Source organism: Bos javanicus, chromosome 11, assembly GCF_032452875.1.
Source record: "Bos javanicus breed banteng chromosome 11, ARS-OSU_banteng_1.0, whole genome shotgun sequence".
Taxonomy (NCBI): domain Eukaryota; kingdom Metazoa; phylum Chordata; class Mammalia; order Artiodactyla; family Bovidae; genus Bos; species Bos javanicus.
In genome coordinates, this window is record NC_083878.1 from 63,324,549 (window position 1) to 63,343,258 (window position 18,710).

Here is an 18,710-nt window from a genome sequence, read left to right on the forward strand (position 1 = left end):
GATGAGGAAGGACAGCCGACCGAAGAAGCGCCGGCTTCCCATAGGCCAAGGCCGTACCAGGGTGGGCTGTTCTTGCAGGAGCGGGTCGTGCATTGGTCGAGCCTCCGGCCTAAGGGCTGGGATTGGTCGCGCCTCTCCGAAGGCGCCCTCCGCGCGGAGGCGGGGCGGCGGAGGGCGTGACCGGCGCTCCGTCCCGCCCCAGGCGTTCAGGACTCCGGCGGGAGGGCCTCTGTGTCCACCTGGGACTCCGTCTTCGTAGCTGCCGCATGCGACTGCTGACGCCGCTGGCTCATTCGGGGAGTCCGAAGGGTTCCGGACGCGGTAGGTAGCGACCGGCTGGTGCACAGGCGCGGAGCTCGGGGGGCTGCGGCCCGGCCCCCTCGCTCTGCGGGGGCGGGCCGCGGGGCCTTGCGTCCCTTTCCCCTAAGGGCGCCGAGGCTTTAAGGGGCCGGGGGCGCCTCGTGCCTGAGCCTCCGTTTTGCAGGCGGAACGGCGGGTGAGAGTAGCTGCCGGGAGTCGGGGCGCGGAGGCGGGAGGCCGTCTTTGGAAAAGCCTGAGCGCGGCGAAATCGGGCCGCGGGAGCGAGCGTGTCCGGGCATCCTCCCGTCCGAGCAGCTGCGCCGCGTTGCTGCCCCGGCTTCAGAGGACTCTCTCTCCTCCGCGGCCTCGCCTCGGGCGTGTCTTGTTTATTACCCTGCGCGCTCGCCCTGCCCAGGTGCTCCGGGAGTTAGGGGCTCGAGCTGCTCCTGGATCCGGGCTGCCTTAGAGACTCTCTCTCACCCGCTCAGGGTCGTTCCGGCTATTAAGATGGAGACGAACGATGCCTTCTGGTCGCTTAGAATGCTGCAGCCCCGCTGCCGAGGAGAAAATGCAATTCGTCTCACATGTTTTGCCTGGAAAGGCCACCCTTTCCAACTGTCATCACTAGAATGGTTCTCAGCCCAGGGGCACAAGTCCAAAACCTGTCCAGTCCCTTTATAATTATTGGGTTGGGTTCGGTGTATTGTTTGTAATAAAAATGAACGGAAACCAGCTAGTGCCACCGCAGATTTGGACCTCACTGGGAGTTTACTGGAGGAGGATGGGGAGGGCGGACACGAAGATAGATGACATTCATAAAAACCCTTATGTTCCTAGACCTAGGATGTGAAGGTTGTTGTTAAAATAATGCATAACACAGTGTTTTGGGTCAAGAAATCAACGGTACAAGGCTTGATTAAGAGGTTGAGGTAACAACAAAATTCTGTAAAGCAATTATCCTTCGATTAAAAAAAAAAAAAAAAGGTAGAGGTCATCCCTTCTCATTCTTGTTCCTTCCACCACCTGGGTCAATCAGTTCTGAGTCTCCTGCTGCAGAAAAGAGGAAATAACTCAGGTTTCACCTCTTCTGGAAAGCTTTTTAAAGGTCTTTCCCTACCCCTCAACTAATAATCACTCCCTACTTTGGTCTGCCTTCTGTAGCCTCTGTCTTTATACATCACACTATATTGTGGTTTCCCCAGCCCCTAGGACAGTGCTTGGAACACAGAAGACAGTGGCTGAAGGAAGCCAAAAGAAAGCAAAAACTCAGTAGTGCAGCCAAAAGTCGACAAAAACTTTAATTCTATTAACATGTTGGGCCAGCTATTTGTACAGGTGAGGAAAGCAGTTGAGCTGTGGCTTTCAAGTCAAATCCCATGACTTTAGCTCAACCTTGTTACTAACTTTGCATAAGTTAGGTAACTTCTTCATGCCTCAGTTTGCTCAGTTAAATGGGAGTGACAATAGTACCTACTTCATGATTTCTGAGGATTAAATAAAATATTGAAATAAAATGCTTGGCATAGTTCCCTGGCACTATGTTCCTTAGGTGTTCACACTTGTTAGGATAAAAATAACAATATTTGAGCAGATTCACTAATACTAAACATCTATATAGTATTTAACCCTCAGGTTCTGTCTGCCTTTTGGTCCTTATCTGTTCCTTGATTTTAAAAATATTCCTTAAGCCATTCAAGATTTCCCCCCGCCACCCCCCCCCCCCACTGTAAAAGTATTCCATGGAAGATTACTGTTTATGCATTTAAAGTACCGTCACCCACTGGAGATTGATGGAGTGCCAAATAACAATTTGGTCAAGTATTGCAGTAATATTTGATGAACTTTTCATGTGGTCTGTTACTGAAATGGTCATATAAAAGCAGAGGAGAGGGAGGCTGATGTGGCTGACAAAGTTGGTTCAGATGGAAGTGGACTTGAGATGTTGTCTCTCCTTTTAACTTAAATCTGTTTTCATGAAAAAACTCCTTCCTGTCTTGAAAGTTGTTCACAAACATTGTGAACACTGGAAAAAGTCTTCTAGTAGCTCTGAATCTATTTGCTAGACATTGAGGTGGCAGATGCACCCCCTAGGGGGAGGTTGCCTCACTTCCGGATTTTCCTGTACCACTTTCTGGTCACAGGAAACAGGCTGTCTATTTCCTGCCAGCTGTAGGTCCCCTTGGTATGTCAGTTTCTCTTAAATTACTTGGAATCTCCAAAACAAAGACCTTGTCTCCTCTCACTTGTAAGGATCACAGGAGAATTCTGGTCTCTGTGCTTTTAGTGTAGCTATATGAATCTGGAATCCTTTTTAGGAAATACCATTCTTTCTGAAGATGCCCTCCAGTTGTGACATCCTGTCATTAACCATTAAGAAACCTGCCACAGGTGTAAGCTTTTCCTAGTGTCCTGTTGGAAGGACCTTAAGGACTGCTGCTGCTGCTGCTAAGTTGCTTCAGTCATGTCCGACTCTACGCGACCCCATAGACGGGAGCCTACCAAGGCTCCCCATAGACGGGAGCCTACCAAGGCTCCCCCGTTCCTGGGATTCTCCAGGCAAGAACACTGGAGTGGGTTGCCATTTCCTTCTCCAGTGCATGAAAGTGAAAGTGAAGTCGCTCAGTCATGTCCGACTCTTAGCGACCCCATGGACTGCAGCCCACCAGGCTTCTCCATCCATGGGATTTTCCAGGCAAGAGTACTGGAGTGGGGTGCCATCGCCTTCTCCGGACCTTAAGGACAGGGACCGTAAATTTCCTACTTTTGTCTGCCTTGCATAAAGTGGGTGCTTGATGAATGGTTGGAAAGCCATTGTATTTCCCTTTCAGGATGCTGAAATAGGCTTACTAACTTGGTGGTTCTGAAACATTACTATGCCTACCAACCACCTGGAAAGCTTGCTAAGATGCAGATTCTGATTCCAGAGCTCTGGGGTGGTGCCTGAGAATCTGCATTCCCAGCAAGCTCTGAGGTGATGCAGGTGCTGCTTTTCCATGGACAACACTTTGAGTAGAAAGATACTAACATAAGGATCTACATTTGATTTTTAGACGTACTGGTAAACAGGCTTTGTTTTCTTCTGGCATTTGATGAAGTGTTGGATTTAGAGCTTTTAAAAAAAAATCTGTTTTTAACACTCCTCTATTTTGTTCCAAAAATTGAGTAATCTTTCCCAGTGTAACAAGATTTTTAAGAAAAGTGATTGAGACAGATCAGGTGAAAAATACCAAAGTTGAATGCCTCTTTGGCCTCTGGATTTTACTTGCATGAGACTACTGATTTGCTTCTGAGCTTCCAAGCAGCAAGAGCAAAGAGGAGAATTTGTTTTAATCAGTTTTGCCAGTACCTATATAAAGTAAAGAGTAAACTGGCTACTCAGTGAAATCACAGTGTCTGCTACAGAGACCTGAGAATTCTTCTCCAAAGAGAAACGTTCTTAATGGCACCTCCCGAGTATCAGTCAGTTTCTTAATCAGTCTTCACATCTTGTGGCCCGACGGACTCATAGAAAACTGTCAGTACAGTAAAAGCAGTGGCCTGTGGAGCTGCAGCCATATGGTCCAGGGCCAGCTTCTTTAGACAGTAGGAATGATGTGTGTTATGGGGCAGATGGTTTTTTGACCTTGCTCTCTGTTGGGAACAGAATAGTGTTAGCTACTCCTTGATGTCCAACTCTTTGTAAACCCCATGGACTATATCCGCCAGGCTCCTCTGTCCATGGGATTCTCCTGGTAAGAATACTGTAGTGGGTTGCCATTCCCTTCTCCACAGGATCTTCCCGACCCAGGGATCGAACCCAGGTCTCTGGCGTTGCAGGCAGATTCTTTACCATTTGAGCTACAGGAAGACTTAGGTGGGAACAGAGGGTCCACTTAATGGATATGTTCAGTCCCCATCATCCTCATACTTTGAGCTTCGTTGGATGGCAATAATCTGCTGCCAAGGAGGCCTGAGAGCTTGGGGTGGGGGGAGGGGTGGCTGGAAGCTCAGTTAAGACCCTTGTAGATGTGGCAGTGCATCTCCTTAAAGGCCATCTAAAGACCTCTCGTGACAAGTTAAAAGGTTGGCCTTGCTGTGAGGTTCTCTGTGGCCCCAGTCACAGAGAGCACAGTTTTGGTTGATTTTTTTTTTAACTTCTTTATTAAGCTGGCTGCATAAAAGATATTATATGTTCTCATGTTAACAGTTCTTGTCATGAACAAAGGCAACAAAAATAGTGCAGTAGTAAGATGTGCTTCACATACGATCACATGGTAATAGGAGCTCAGGCCTCGAAGGGCTGCAGGGCTTGCGCAACCAGGGAAGGAGCAGGTGGAAGGGGGTGGCTTTGAGCCGTGGGCCTCCCAGTCTCAAGCCTCCTGCACAGCGTTCCTGGCAGCCACCCCACTCTGAGGCCGGCCTGGGCCTCTCGTGACTGCCCTTCTTGTTGGCCTCCCCACACACGTCTTCACCTGCTTTCATACTGCCTCGCATGCCTGGACTGGCTTCTGCCTTTGAGCCCCTTTCTGCCATCCATCTAGTTCCCCCAGAAGCCTTCCAGCAAAACTGACAGTGCTGGGTCCACCCCACCGCCCCCCTTTCTTCCTCGAGTGAAGATTCATGTTCCTAGAGAAAGGGCAGCACGGAGACCTTCTTTGTCTGCTTCTCCGGCCTGATTCTGCCACCTCAGAATTCAGTGCATGGCATTCATTGACCACTTACACCTATGGGCTCCTACGGAAACAGCTCGGAGCTTAAGGGCTTTAGCCCCTGAACTGGTAGGGCTGGCTCAGGCAGCACCTGGTCTCCGTGGCTGGTAGAGGTGCCTTCTGTGCACCCAGGTACAGAGATGGGTCCCAGGCAGAACCTGGCTTCCTGGGCAGAGTTGTTGTAAATCAGATGGTTTGTGAGCTTGTGATTTAGAAAATCCTGATCAGAGGAGGATTGCCCCCTAAGTTGAGCATTTCTACATTTGAATGGTTTAGTTAAGGACATAGCCAGCCCCCCTCAACTTCCCCCCCTTTCCACCCACATGCGGACTTCCAAGTTCTCTGTTCTCCATCCTGGACAGGCGTGAGTGGGAGGAAGTCCTGGCAACTGTGACGGGGCTGCACAAGGAGTGTGCAGCCAGTACCAGGAAGGGTCAGATGTCCAGACTTAACCAGTTAGTGTGACCCCATACATGATATGTGAGCATATCTTTACCGTAGGGCAAGAGTAAGCCAAGCCTCCATCATTCCTAATTTCATCTGGTAGGTCATATTGTCTCTGCGGGTCCTGGAAACTGACAGAATTTTAATACCAAACTCCACGTGGTCCCTCTCCCGGAGTTTGCCCAAACTCATGTCCATTGAGTTGGTTGATGCTATCTTACTATCTCATCCTCTGCCACCTGCTTCTCCTTTTGCCTTCAGTCTTTCCCAGCATCAGAGTCTTCCAAAGAGTCAGCTCCTCACATCAGGTGGCCAAAGTATTGGAGTTTCAGCATCAGTCCTTCCAGTGAATATTCAGGGTTGATTTCCTTCAGGATGACTGATTTGATCTCCCTGCAGTCCACAGGACTCTCAAGAGTCTTCTTCAACACCACAGTTCAAAAGTATCAGTTCTTTGGTGCTCAACCTTCTTTATGGTCTATCACATCCATACATGACTCCTGGAAACCATTAGCTTTGATTATACTGAGCTTTGTCGGCAGAGTGATGTTTCTGATGTTTAATATGCTGTCTAGGATTGTCTTAGGTTTCCTTCCAAGGAGCAAGCGTCTTTTAATTATAACGGCCTCAATCACTGTCCGCAGTGATTTTGGAACCCAAGAAAATATAGTCTGTCACTGCTTCTACTTTTTCCCCTTCTATTAGCCATGAAGTGATGGGACTGGATGCCATGATCTTAGTTTTTTGAATGTTGAATTTTAAACGAGCTTTTTCACTCCGTTTTTTGACTTTCATCAAGAGGCTCTTTATTCCTCTTCACTTTCTGCCATTATAGTGGTATCATCTGCATATCTGAAGTTATTGATATTTCTCCTGGCAATCTTGATTCCAGTCTGTGATTTATCCAGCCTTGCATTTCACATGATGTACTCTGCATATAAGTTAAATAAACAGGGTAACAATCTATAGTTTTGTCATACTCCTTTCCCAATTTTGAACTGGTCTGTTGTTCCATGTCTGCTTGTAACTGTTGTTTCTTGACCTGCATACAGGTATCTCAGGAGGCAGGTAAGTGGTCTAGTATTCCCATCTCTTAAAGAATTTCCCCAGTTCGTTGTGATCCACACAGTCAAAGGCTTTTTTGTAGTCAGTGAAGTGGAAGTAGATGTTTTTCTGGAATTCCTTTACTCTCTCCATGATCTACTGAATGTTGGCGATTTGCTCTCTCATCCTGCAGCTCAAGTGGCTAGTCTCTTGACTTGGCCAAGCACAGGGCTGAACTGGTTCGTGCAGATCTTTCTCAGATGGGAGGCTTGAATTCATTGTCTGCTCAGAGCCCTCCAGTCACTCAGTCCAATTTCTTGTCACTTTCTTGTTAGAAAAGGCCGCTGACTGGGGCCTCTGCCCACCTAGGAGCTGCTGACCTCCAAAAACACTGTAAAGTGTGTGATCAGAGAGCAGGGATGACCCATGAAGAGTAGCAGATTGTTTAACGCTACTGACAGCATAGCACATTTTCATCTGAGCAGTCCATTTGGTGTTCTGGAAAGGTGGAAGCTTGTCTCACTGGAAGGATTCAAGCAGAATCCCCTTCTCCACCCTCATCCTCAGAGGTGTGAGAAGAAACGATGATGTGTAAAATCTAGAATCTGTGTGGAAATGAGAGCTGGACTGTCATGCAACTGGGCAAGTTAACATGCCCACCTGACACTTGCCCACAGAGTTGAGCTCTTTATCCATTTGCTTGGCTGATGATTGATGTCTTCAGTAGTCATTCCTTCAAGCAGTTTTCCCTATCCCAGTTGATTTCTCCCTTTCTTTGTTTTCTGTAATACTTATGTACAATTTGGATTGAACACTCATGGTAGACTTTTTTCTTTTCACATGAATCTGTTTTAATTCTCATTAAAAAAAAAAAAAAGCTCATGTGGCACAGGGAAAATACACCTTGATTTGTTAGGCAGATTAATAAGTGAGATTATGAACAGACTATGTATCCAGACTGAGAAAATAACCACCTATGATCTGTCTTTTCAGAAAATCAATGAAAATCGCTGAATTTCAGACCTCTCCTGGTTGCTGAGGGACTTCTGGTGACACTGTTCGCTTAGTTCAGGTTTGTATCTATACTTGAAAGTTACCTAGTGGTATCCCCAGAGGAGCTTTTAATTCTAGCCCATCACTCATCCCCAGGATGAAGAGATACCTTCTTTTTGAATAGTGAAATCCAGACAAGACAGATCAAAAACACATTGTTAAACAAAGATAGAGATCATTTCTTTGTACCCCTCTATTGCCCCAGTATCATCTTATTCTAGTCCCCTGTCATTAAGACCACCTGCTTTAGTGAAGGGGGACCAGGAGAGTAAATATGGATTAGCCACCCATCATGGCTTGACTCTGGACTTTGAAAGGATTTCTAGAAACGGAGCAAGAAATTGGGGCCTCTGATTAGGTTCAGCCTTCACCCTAATTCTTCCAGCTGGTGGGCTCCGCTTGTTCCTGTAATTGTGGAAACAGTTTGCCTGTCATCGTCCTCTTGCCACTTCTTAAGTAGCCACTAGGCGAGGATGTGGCTCCATGAAGGTTCTGTCCTGTGGGACTTGGTCCCTTACCAGTCTCTCTAAGACTGCTCTGTGTGTCTGTTTTGTACCTTGTTCCCCAGTTGGTTCATAAAGAGCTTGGGTTCTGGAGTCACTCAGGCCTGGATTTGACTCTCTGAAAGGTTTCCCCGCTCTGTGAAATTAGGATAAAAGGACCCACCTGCTGTGGGAAACCGGCATGCTCTCAGGCCACAGGTGGGAATATACCAGATGCCCAAAGTACCGGTGTGAGTCCCCTTCACCTCAGCATTTCCTCTGACTCTTGATACTGTGGGTGTGCTAGTATGTGTGCAGTGGTGTGTGTGTGTGTGCGCGCACGCGTGCGTGCTTGTTCATCACAGCATTAGCAAAAGGTGGAAATCACATAAATATCCACCAGGAGGTGGAATAAGCTAGCGTGCATCCTTACAGTGGAGTACAGTGCTGGGTGGGGGCGGAAAACAGAAGGTGCTGACTGTGCCTTGCTAAGGAAAGATCTCCAAGGTATTTCATTTAAAAAAAGAACACAAGATTCCGAACAGCGTGTCCTGTACAGTTAACTACTTCCGTGTTAAAGGGGGCAGTGGGGGAAGATGAAATAAATTTTTGTGTTTGTCTACATATACTCAAGAGATGAGAAACACACACAGCATTCATTAGACCTACGTGGTTTTTTGTGGGAGTATCTAGTGGTAAATATTTTTGCCTGATTTATATGAAAAATTGGCGGCTTTGTCTTCCCCTGTTGGACTCCTTGGTTCCTTGTAAGGTGCCTTGCTTCATTAATTCTGTCTCCTCGTGGCGCCCCCGTCCCGCCCCGCCCCATGCTCTGTGCGCAGGCGCTGTCCACATGCCCTGTGTCCTCTGGGGGTAGGGGAGGGAGACTTGCATGTGCAGCGTATTCTATATCTGAACCACATGTACCCAGTTCAAGGCAGTCGTTCTTCTGATGAGTCCCTGTGCACACGATGGCCATGAGAAGTGGTAAGTGTGCACATGACCTGTGTTCTGCTCTTGGCTCGCTGCTGACTGGAGCCTCGCCAGTCAGCCAGGCCGGGCAGAACACTCTTGTTTTCTGGGCATGCTGTCCCCACCAGTGGTGTTTCCGGTGTGAGGGCCGAGCAGGATGAGCCCCCTCCGTGGCCACCTCCACCTGCTCTGGCTTCCCTGCTGCCCCAGCACCTCCTGTTGCCATCAGTGCCTTCTTGTCTCTGAGGAAACGAGGCTGTTTGTGGCTAGGTTTTAGCTTTGAGGTTGGCAGTGCATTCCAGGCAGCTGCCCAGATCCTGGGCGCTTGCACTCCCTTGCCTCCCTGTTCAGTCCTCCTGGAGTTCTCCTGCCTGCTTTCATTCCAGCCTCATCTGGCCATGGCTCCCAGCAGAGCCCTCGCCTGCACACTCAGGCTCAGGGTCCCCCTCTGTGGTCCCTGAAGCTCCTGTTGGAATGGCTCTGTTCTCAGATCCAGCTCCCAGTCGTTCCTTCCCTCGCCCCGAGGGCTCACCCTGGTTCCCTCCTCCTTGCTGCCTGCCCTGTGTACTCGTCTGTTGTTGTCACATGCGTGCATGCCGTGTGACCACTGCCATTGTCATCCACCCGGACTTCCACGGCTTCCCTCAGTTACCCATTAATTGGAACCCAGGTCAGCGGGAGGACAGTTGGTGCTGTAGCCCTGGCCATCCTTGGAATGAGAAGTGCCCACCTGCTGCACAGCCCAGGGTGTGGCTTCCCGACTGCCTCTCCTTCGCCAGCAGAGCAGGCACTGTGGGAGCCCTGAGCTCAGCCACAGCCTGAAGTAGAGCAGTCAGAGCCAGGCTGGAGCCGCTTGCCTGCTGCTGGGCTGTGGTGACGGCAACTGCTGCAGCGCTGGCACAGGGAGGGCCCCAGCCAGGCCCCTGGCCCCGTGGGGCTGGGCCAAATGGACAGGTGACCTTGTGTGTTCAGTCACCAAGTCGTGTCCGACTCTTTGCAACCCCAAGGACTGCAGCACACCAGGCCTCCCTGCCCCTCACCATCTCTTGGAGTTGGCTCAAGTTCATGTCCATTGAGTCAGTGAAGCCATCCAGCCATCTCATCCTCTGTCACCCTGTTTTTCTGCCTTTAGTCTTTCCCAGGTGTTTTCCAGTGAGTCGGCTGTTCACATCAGCTGGCCAAAATATTGGAGCTTCAGCATCAGTCCTTCCAATGAATATTCAGGGTTGATTTCCTTTAGGATTAACTGGTTTGATCTCCTTGCTTTCCAAGGGACTCTCAAGAGTCTTCTCTAGCACCATAGTTCAAAGCATCAGTTCTTCAGCGCTCTGCCTTTATGGTCCAGCTCTCACATCCATACATGACTACTGGAAAGACTGTAGCCTTGACTATGTGGACCTTTATCAGCAAAGTGATGTCTTTGCCTTTTTACACACTGTCTAGGTTTGTCATAGCTTTCCTGCCAAAAAGCAATTGTCTTCTAATTTCATGGCTACAGTCACCATCTGCACCAATCTTAGAGCCCAAGAAGAGAAAATCTGTCACTGCTTCCACATCTTCCCCTTCTGTTTGCCATGAAGTGGGACCGGATGCCATGCTCTTAGGTTTTTTTAAATATTATGGCTCAGACAGCAAGGGTGACTTTAGGCAGGACCAAACCATGACTCCGGAGAAGGCAATGGCAACCCATTCCAGTACTCTTGCCTGGAAAATCCCATGGACGGAGGGCCTTGTGGGCTGCAGTCCATGGGGTTGCTAGGAGTCGGACACGACTGAAGCGACTTAGCAGCAGCAGCAGCAGCAAACCATGACTCAGGCTTCCCAGTACTAGTGGTAAAGAACCCACCTGCCAGTGCAGGTAGACGTAATAGATGTGGGTTTGATTCCTGGGTTGGGAAGATCCCCTGGAGGAGGGGATGGCAACCCACCTCAGTATTCTTGCCTGGAGAATCCCATGGACTAGAGGAGCCTGGTGACTGCAGTGTACGGGGTTGAAAAGAGACACGACTGAAGCAACTTAGCACGCAGCACAAAGCTTGACTCTGGTTTGGACTTGCGTTGACCCTCCTGGGCATCTGTTGGGTCTCAGGGTGCATCTCGGGGTGCAGGTGTTTACAGTTGGCCTTGTCCTTGCTGGGGGCAGGTATGATAGGATGGGCTCCGGCCACATAACAGCAGAGGACAGGATAACAGCTCCTGCTTCCCCTTCGGAAGGGTCTCGAGCTGAGGAAAAGCCACACCTCTGTTCTTCTTTGAGGAAGTAGCCATCATTTATTTGTTCTTTTGGCCAAAAAAATTTTGTCTTAATCATTAAGAAACAAAAGGTTTCCTGATCATGGAAGCAGGAAGTTTATCTTTGTCTCTCCCTTTCCCATCTTGTAGGGAGCTGAAGCTTCAGCAGAATCCTGACCCAGGGACATCTCAATGGCCCTGGGAGCAGAAAAGGCAGAGGGGGAGGCGTCCTCAGACACGAAAGCCCCTTCCTGTGGGAGCTGGAGCCGTGGGGAGCAGGAGCTGATCCCCGTAGGGCCTGTGCTCGGGGAGCAGCCACCACGCCTGGAAGCCGAGGGAGGACCCGCCTCTCCTGTTGAGGGCACCGAGGGGCTCCCCAGCCCTGCCTGCTATGGTGGGGTTGGCCCTGGCCCCTCCAGAGCCTGCCAGCCACCAGCAAGCGGGGCCAGCAGGGAGCCAGCAGCTGGTGGGTCTAAGCCCGCTTTTGGTTGCGTGCCTTCTGCTGGCCTGGAGACTGGTGATCTGCCCTCTGCAGGAAGTCAGGTAGGCACCAGGGTAGTGGGGCTGTCCTTTGAGAGTCCACTCCAGCATTGTCTCACCATCTTACAGCTTCCCCAGCACCCGTGTGAGGCGGGGAGGTAGGGGAGCTTAGGTAGCTTGAATGTGCTGATTTCTGTTCTGCAGGCTCATATGGACAGGTGGGCCCAGCAGATAGCTCTGTCCACAGCATCTCCACTTCTTCAGGAGTATGACTGGTGACCTTTTGAGGATTGGGGATGCTGTGACCAAGACATCCTGCCCAGAGGGCAGGCAGGGGAGCCACGGTGGGGGACCCATGTCCTGTGTTTGACTTGGTGATGTGGAGGCTTTCTGGAGCCCCTGGGGAGACGTGGGGAAGAAGGTTCCAGGGCCATGGGCTCCTGGGGGCTGTATCCCACTGGGCCCTTGGGGACCTGGCAGCACTGTCTCTGGGCAAAGAGGATTTCAGGGGCCTCCCTGACTACAGGCAACCTCGCCTAGTGGGTGTCATGTGGAGCAGGGAGTCCTGACTGTCTCTGACCTCGGGCAAACCACCGGATCTTGCAGGCCCTCAGGACAGTTGGGAAGGTTACCTGATTGACCTGTCCCTCCCAGCTCCGACAGCCTGTGGTGGTCTGCCTGCCAAGACCTCTCATGGTGACGGCTTTAATCTGTGCCATGTCATCGTGGCACTGGCTACCACGTGCTGCTGCCCAGAGCCCTGTGACATGAGGAAGTTCTGAGCGTGACTGCCTGGGAGAAGACAGAGGCTAGGCCCACCTGCCAGGGGGCTGGGGCACTGCGAGGCTCAGGGCACCTGAGTCAGACTGAGTGAGCGAACACAGAGATGGGCTGTTCGTGTCAGTCTGGTGCTTGTTGCAGCGCTGCTGTTGATTGAGCTCTCATTGTTCACCCTGGGGCTCATTTAATCTGCATAGCCTGAGGAGGCGGCCCTGTCACCACCCCCGCTTTGCAGGTGAGGGAAGTGAGGCTCAGAAGTGAGAGAAGTGAGTCTGGGAGCTGGCAGCTAGGGGTGGCCTCAGGGCTGTCTGGTTCCAAAGCCCACACCCTAACCTCTAGTGCCACCCTGCCTCCCTGGGGGTGGGCTCTTCATCGAGCTGATTAAAAGTCTGAGTGAGGAGGCTGGGGTGAATGACTCATTTTGCCACTATTGAGTCACCGCTGGGTGTGAGCCGAGCGGGTGGGGCCTGGTGGGCCGCCTGACTGCCAGGTTCGGATGTGTGTCCTGTCAGCAGCGGAACTGCTGAGGTCCTGCTTGCGCAGGGCACGCTTCTCAGAGGTTAGGCAGTGTGTTCCAGCTTCAGCACGACAGAGCTATTTGAGTTCTGCTGGCTCACGAAGGAGGCATCTGTGCAGGAAGAACCGGGGAGGACCAGTGGTGGGGGTTGGGGAGATCAGCTCCGGGAGGACTGTCTGCTCCCCTCATCTCCATCTCCAGCTGCACCCTCACTGTGTCTGACTCTTGCACCAGGTAGCAGGCTCTTCTTTTCAAGAACTTTCCTCCGGGTCATCTGGGTCCCCAAAACCACCCCAGAGTTGTCCCCGAAGAGAGAAGTCTGGCTCGCCTGTCTGATCTTTTCCCTCCCTCCTGTCACTGTAGATGGAGGAGACCAGGCTTCCTGCCCCGGAGGCGCTACCTCAGACTCACGCCATTCCCAGAGCTGCTGCTCTTTGCTTGGGACACGATGCTGACACCGAAGATGACCCGTCTCCTGTGGAATCGCCGCAGGTGCCAGACCTCTGCCCACAGTCTCCCGTCTCGGGCTTCCCGTGCCCATCGAGGTGGAGGTCGGCCGTGAGCCCAGGGACGCCCGCGCCACCATCTTCCAGTTGCAGCATGTCCGCCTCTTCCCCAGGCAGCAGTCTCCAGGGTCACCAGGAAAAGGCGGAGCCTCGGAGTGGCTGCCTCGCCAAGGTCTCCTCCTCCTTGGAGCTGGCTGGCCCGCCGTCAGCGCCCTCAGTGGTCAGCCCTGGGCCTCGGCTCCAGTGGTTGCCCCAGCCTGTGTCCTCAGCGGGTGATGCCCCCGGGCTGGGCAGGAGACGTCTCTCCTTCCAGGCCGAGTACTGGGCCTGTGTGCTGCCCGATTCCCTGCCTCCCTCCCCAGACCGCCGCTCCCCACTCTGGAACCCGAACAAAGAGTACGAAGATCTGCTGGACTACACCTATCCCCTCAGGCCCGGGCCCCGGCTCCCGAAGCAGCTCGATAGCCACGTGCTGGCTGAGCCCGTCCTGCAGGACTCGGGCATAGACCTGGATAGCTTCTCTGTCTCCCCGGCGAGCACCCTTAAGTCACCCACTAACGTCTCCCATAGTTGCCCACCAGCCGAGGCCGCTGCCCTGTCATTCTCTGGGCCCAGAGAGCCAAGCCTTAAGCGGGGGCCCTCTGGAGTACCCCAGAAGCAGGGTGGTGTGGGGTTAGCATCTTGTAGCCTCTTTGCCTCTACTCCCAGAGCCCCAAGCGGTAGGGCCACTCCTTGGGTGAGCAGAGAGCCAGCCCGGAGGAACCTGAGGGACTGGCCACCTGTGGGCCGGCACCTTGAGCTGGGTTCTCCACGCCTGAGGACAAGGGACAGAGGGTGGTCCTCATCTGGGTTGGAGAGGGAGAAGGGGGCCAGCCAGGGCCTCAGGCGCCTCACCTGCGAGGAGTCTGGATGGAAACCCCAAGAGGAGGTGGAAAGTGACGACGAGTATCTGGCCCTACCCACTCGGCTGACACAGGTTTCTAGCTTGATTTCGTATTTGGGCTCCATTCCCACCTTGGTGCCCCTGTCCACGGATGCTGCCGAAGGGCAGAGCTCCCTGGACGTGTCAGACAGTGATGGGCCAGCTTCCCTCCCGTCAGACTCCAGCCAAAGCCAGCTTCCCTCCGGGGCTACCCTCAGAGGGTCCTGGAGCGCTGAGGACCAGAAGCACTGTTTGCGACGCTCCTTCGTCCATGCAAGGCGCTCTACCGGAGAGGGCAGTCTGGTGAGCAGCCAGGCCCTGGGAGTCTCCTCCGGACCAGTAAGAACGCGCGCCTCCTGGTCGGCAGTGTTGGATCCAGATGCTGAAGGGCAGCCTCCCAGGAAGGGCGGCGAGCAGGGGAAAGAGTCACTCGTGCAGTGCGTGCAGGTAAACTCAGCGTCTCGGCACTGTTGCCTTCTTCCCCCGTCCACTGACCTTGTAGGAAGCTTGGTGACGTTGAGCACTTAGGTGCCAGGCGCCGTACTGCACCTTCTGTCCAGTCCTGATGAGGACTGGCATTCTCTTGTCAACGCTGGAGGAAAAGGCAGCGAGATGTTAGGTAACCTGCGCCTTCACTGTCCGTGAGAGTAGAGCCTGTGCTGCTAACCACTCCCCAGGCTGCTTGACCTTGAGGATCAAGAGGCCCTCTGCACAAGAGGGACCTGTGCTCAGATGCCTTCAGGAAGTACAGGCTCAATAAAAGTGTTTTCTTGGCCAAAAGACTGCCCAGAGCTTTAATTTGATAAAGTGCTGCAACTGCAGATTGGAGGGTGTCAGGCACACTGTTGCCTAGACTTGCTGGACTCTGGTGGACCATGTGAGAACATCAGGAGGTGGAGCTGATACTGCATGGAACAGGGTTGTCCGCGCCAGGTAGTTGTGTGTTTTGGCTCCATCTCTTTAGTTTGCTTGTTGGTAGGATGTGGAGCTTTGCCTCCTTGGTCGTTGTGTGGGTTAAATGAAATAATTCATGTCCCGGACCTTGCACAGTCCCTCACATGAGGATGTTCAGGTGCGCAGCTGTCCACACCCTGGGAGAGCCCAGGGCCTGCCTCCCGCCTGAGCGCCCAGATGTGTCCACAGGCAGCAGGGCAGCCAGCCGAGGGCTGTGGCCCCAGGAGCGACGCTGCGGAAGTTTTCTAGCTCTCAAGGAGGGCTTTAGCCTGCCCTGTGGTGTCATGTGGACTTTGTTTGTACTGTGGAGCAGGTGGTACAGGTGTTAGCATGTGGAAGAGTGAAGCCGTGGGGTACAGGCCTGGGCTCCCAGCCCCTGGTGAGTGGCTGGCAGGAGTCTGGGGCCCGGCTCCCTGGGCGGGAAGGAGCAGCACAGGGACAAGCAGCTTCAGTTGTTTTCAGGTGTAGGATCAGGTCAGTCTTGGTCACGGTCCCATGTTCTATGTCCACATCTTCCCCAGGAGCAGTTCTACAGTCAGTACAGTGCTGACTGAGGAACTGACCTGTGTCGGGCAGGTCCCTTCTGGGCCGCTCTTTGCACGCTGCCCTCTCCCCCATGTGCCCTGCCCTGTCCCTGCACACAGGGCTGGCCCTTCACAGACCAAGGGGCCACAGAGCCATGGTGAGCCCTCCATGTTGCCCTGGCAGAAGTTGAGTCACGGGTGGGGACAGACCAGGAGCAGAGGGGAGACAACACCTTGGTGGGGAATGCAGCCTGTAGCCTGGGATCCCCCAGATATTTTTAGCCTGTGGTTCCATGGGTGACACACGATTTATTTGTCCACACAGACATTTTGTTGTCAGCTGGAAGAGCTGATCCACTGGCTGTATAACGTTGCAGACACTACTGACCACCTCACTGCACCCAGATCCAACCTCACAGGCCTCAAGTCTTCTCTGCAGCTTTACCGGGTAATAAGTGGTCCTGGTTTCTGACTGTTCACTCACTAGATGGTGGTAAATTACTTGATTAGAAGGTAAAAGTTTGTGTGACTGATGCACAGTGTCATGATCCATTGACTTTTACCTGAAATCTAATCAGACATCTTACTGGAAATCTAATTCTTTTCAAATCCTTAATGCTGAAAAACTAACATGTATGAGTTACTTCCCAGACCAAGTAGAGCTTGAAGAAAGTCCATTTTATTTACCTTCAATCCAGAATACTTCAGGGTTATTTGCAATGTGATTTTCCAAATGTCTCAGGCTTCCCTGATAGCTCAGTTGGTAAAGCAATGCAGGAGACTCCAGTTCGATTCCTGGGTTGGGGAGATTCCTTGGAGAAGGGCCAGGCTACCTGCTCTGGTATTCTTGGGCTTCCCTTGTGGCTCAGCTGGTAAAGAATCTGCCTGCAATGTGGGAGACCTGGGTTCGATCCCTGGGTTGGGAAGATCCCCTGGAGAAGGGAAAGGCTACCCACTCCAGTATTCTGGCCTGGAGAATTCCATGGACTGTAGTCCATGGGGTCACAAAGAGTCGGACACAGCTGACTTTCACTTTACAGATTCTCAGGGATTGATAGACAGAGATCTGCATTGTTAGGAAATCACAAGACTACTGAAATTAAGTAAAATTAAAAGATTAAGTTTTTCAGTTCTGGCCACATTCCGAGTGTTTGGTCATCACATTTGTCTGGTGGCTACCATATTGAATAGAGCCTTTAGAACATTTCTATCATCACAGAAAACTCTGTTGGACAGCCCTGACTGGTATTTTTAGGATTTGAGCTGAATTGCACTGACTCCAGAATACACACAAGGCATTTTGATGGTATTTAAACCAAAATATGACCCAGTTTGCTTCTCAAGGTATTCTTTTGAAGGGTAGGGGTTACCTCTTTTTAGATTTTGTTATTTTAAGGATCTCTTTGTGGGTCCTGGTTAACTTTGTAACGGGTGTATTTTGTGACATTTTGTGCTGTTCTGGCATAGTTATCAGTAGGCCCTCTTTCATTCTCAGAAGTGTTCTGAATTGGATGATAAAGTATCAGTCAATACTGATATCACTTGATACTGATATTCACATCAACTGAGCCACCTGCTGGCTTACAGTGCATCTGTTTGGTTGACCCAGTCTTTCTGTTGCCTCTTCCGGAGGAGCAGAGGTAGTGTTTGTGGCCTGAACTTGTGGTTTAGTCCAGTTTTCTGGGACAGTTCTTTGAATAGAAGAGTGTGTGATTTACTTGTGACCAAGCCAGGGCCACACCACCCAACTCAGAGCTCCTTCCACACCCAGGCAAGACGGGGGACCCTTTGTTTTCCAACTTGGAGCCAACTAAAATTGAGGGGCAAGGCCTTGCCTGGGTGGGCCAGCTGCCCTACCCTCGTGGGAATGCTGCTTCCTGCTGAATGGAGAGTGGTTGCCAGAGTTCCTTTCCCAGAGCACACTTGAGAGAGGAGAGGAAGGCTGAGCGTGAGGGCCCACTCCCAGGAGGCCCAGGGCAGCACCACCATGGAGAGGGCACTGCTTGGAGTTTGGACCCACTGGGGTGGCCTTTCCAGCAGGCCTCCGCCCCACTCCCCTCCTAGCAGGCGCCTCACAGCAGCTCTGTTGCCACCACTTTATTCTCCTCCTGTCCTCTGCGTGTCAGGCCAGTCACATGCACCTATCCTGCTTTGTGGGTAGAGCTGAGAGCTGAGCTGGGAGTCACTGCAGGTTAGCGAAGCCTAGCCCGCTTGTGTCATCCACACGACTGTATCACCAGGTGGGACCCCACTGTCAGCGCTGCTGCACCCAGGATGGCGCCTGGCTCACGCCCACATGTGAGCTGCCTCGAGCCTACTTAGATACCACATATAAGCACATGTACACTGGTTCACACACGTTTCACTTGTGACCCTGTCTTGTGTATTTTGTCTTAACACAGTGGGTTTGTGGCAGCATATAAACTGCAGAGAACTAAAGAAGAAATAATCAATACAGGTAATTAGGGCAAACGAAAACAAGACAGGAATATAGTAAATCCAGAAGTAAAACTGCAACTTCAGAATGTGAACTGCACCCTGTGCTGAAGGTGGTCATGGATTTGACTTCACATCTTAGCAGCTGAAGGAAAAACCAGAAACGGTTACAAGGCTTGGTACTGCAAGGGGAAAAGAAATCAACCGCTCAGGAGACTCACAGCTTCCCTGACGCCATCCCACGGCCTCAGGTCCAGAGAGAGCGGGACAGGGAGGACGTGGGGCAGGCTGCAGCTGCCTGTGGCCACACTGAAGGCGCCTCTGTGGCTCTGCGGGTCCACTAGAATGGAAGACAGTCTCAACAGGCCCGTGAGCC

General features: G+C 51.9%; 1 protein-coding gene across 10 annotated transcripts in view; it reads left to right on the forward strand.

The window, feature by feature from the left end:
- Positions 1 to 18,710, forward strand: part of CEP68 (centrosomal protein 68) — a 27,167-nt gene continuing 8,457 nt past the window's right edge. For 2 of the 10 annotated variants that reach the window (XM_061432799.1, XM_061432806.1), the window contains exons 1-5: positions 3 to 321; positions 7,470 to 7,548; positions 11,366 to 11,758; positions 13,356 to 14,867; positions 16,224 to 16,346. In XM_061432799.1, the coding sequence (XP_061288783.1) occupies positions 11,408 to 11,758; positions 13,356 to 14,867; positions 16,224 to 16,346 (1,986 nt within the window). In that variant the 5' untranslated portion in view covers positions 3 to 321; positions 7,470 to 7,548; positions 11,366 to 11,407. Of the gene's footprint in view, positions 322 to 2,842; positions 7,549 to 11,365; positions 13,227 to 13,355; positions 14,868 to 16,223; positions 16,347 to 18,710 lie in introns of those variants that run through there. The other 8 variants (XM_061432805.1, XM_061432803.1, XM_061432804.1 and 5 more) reach the window with 8 other exon arrangements.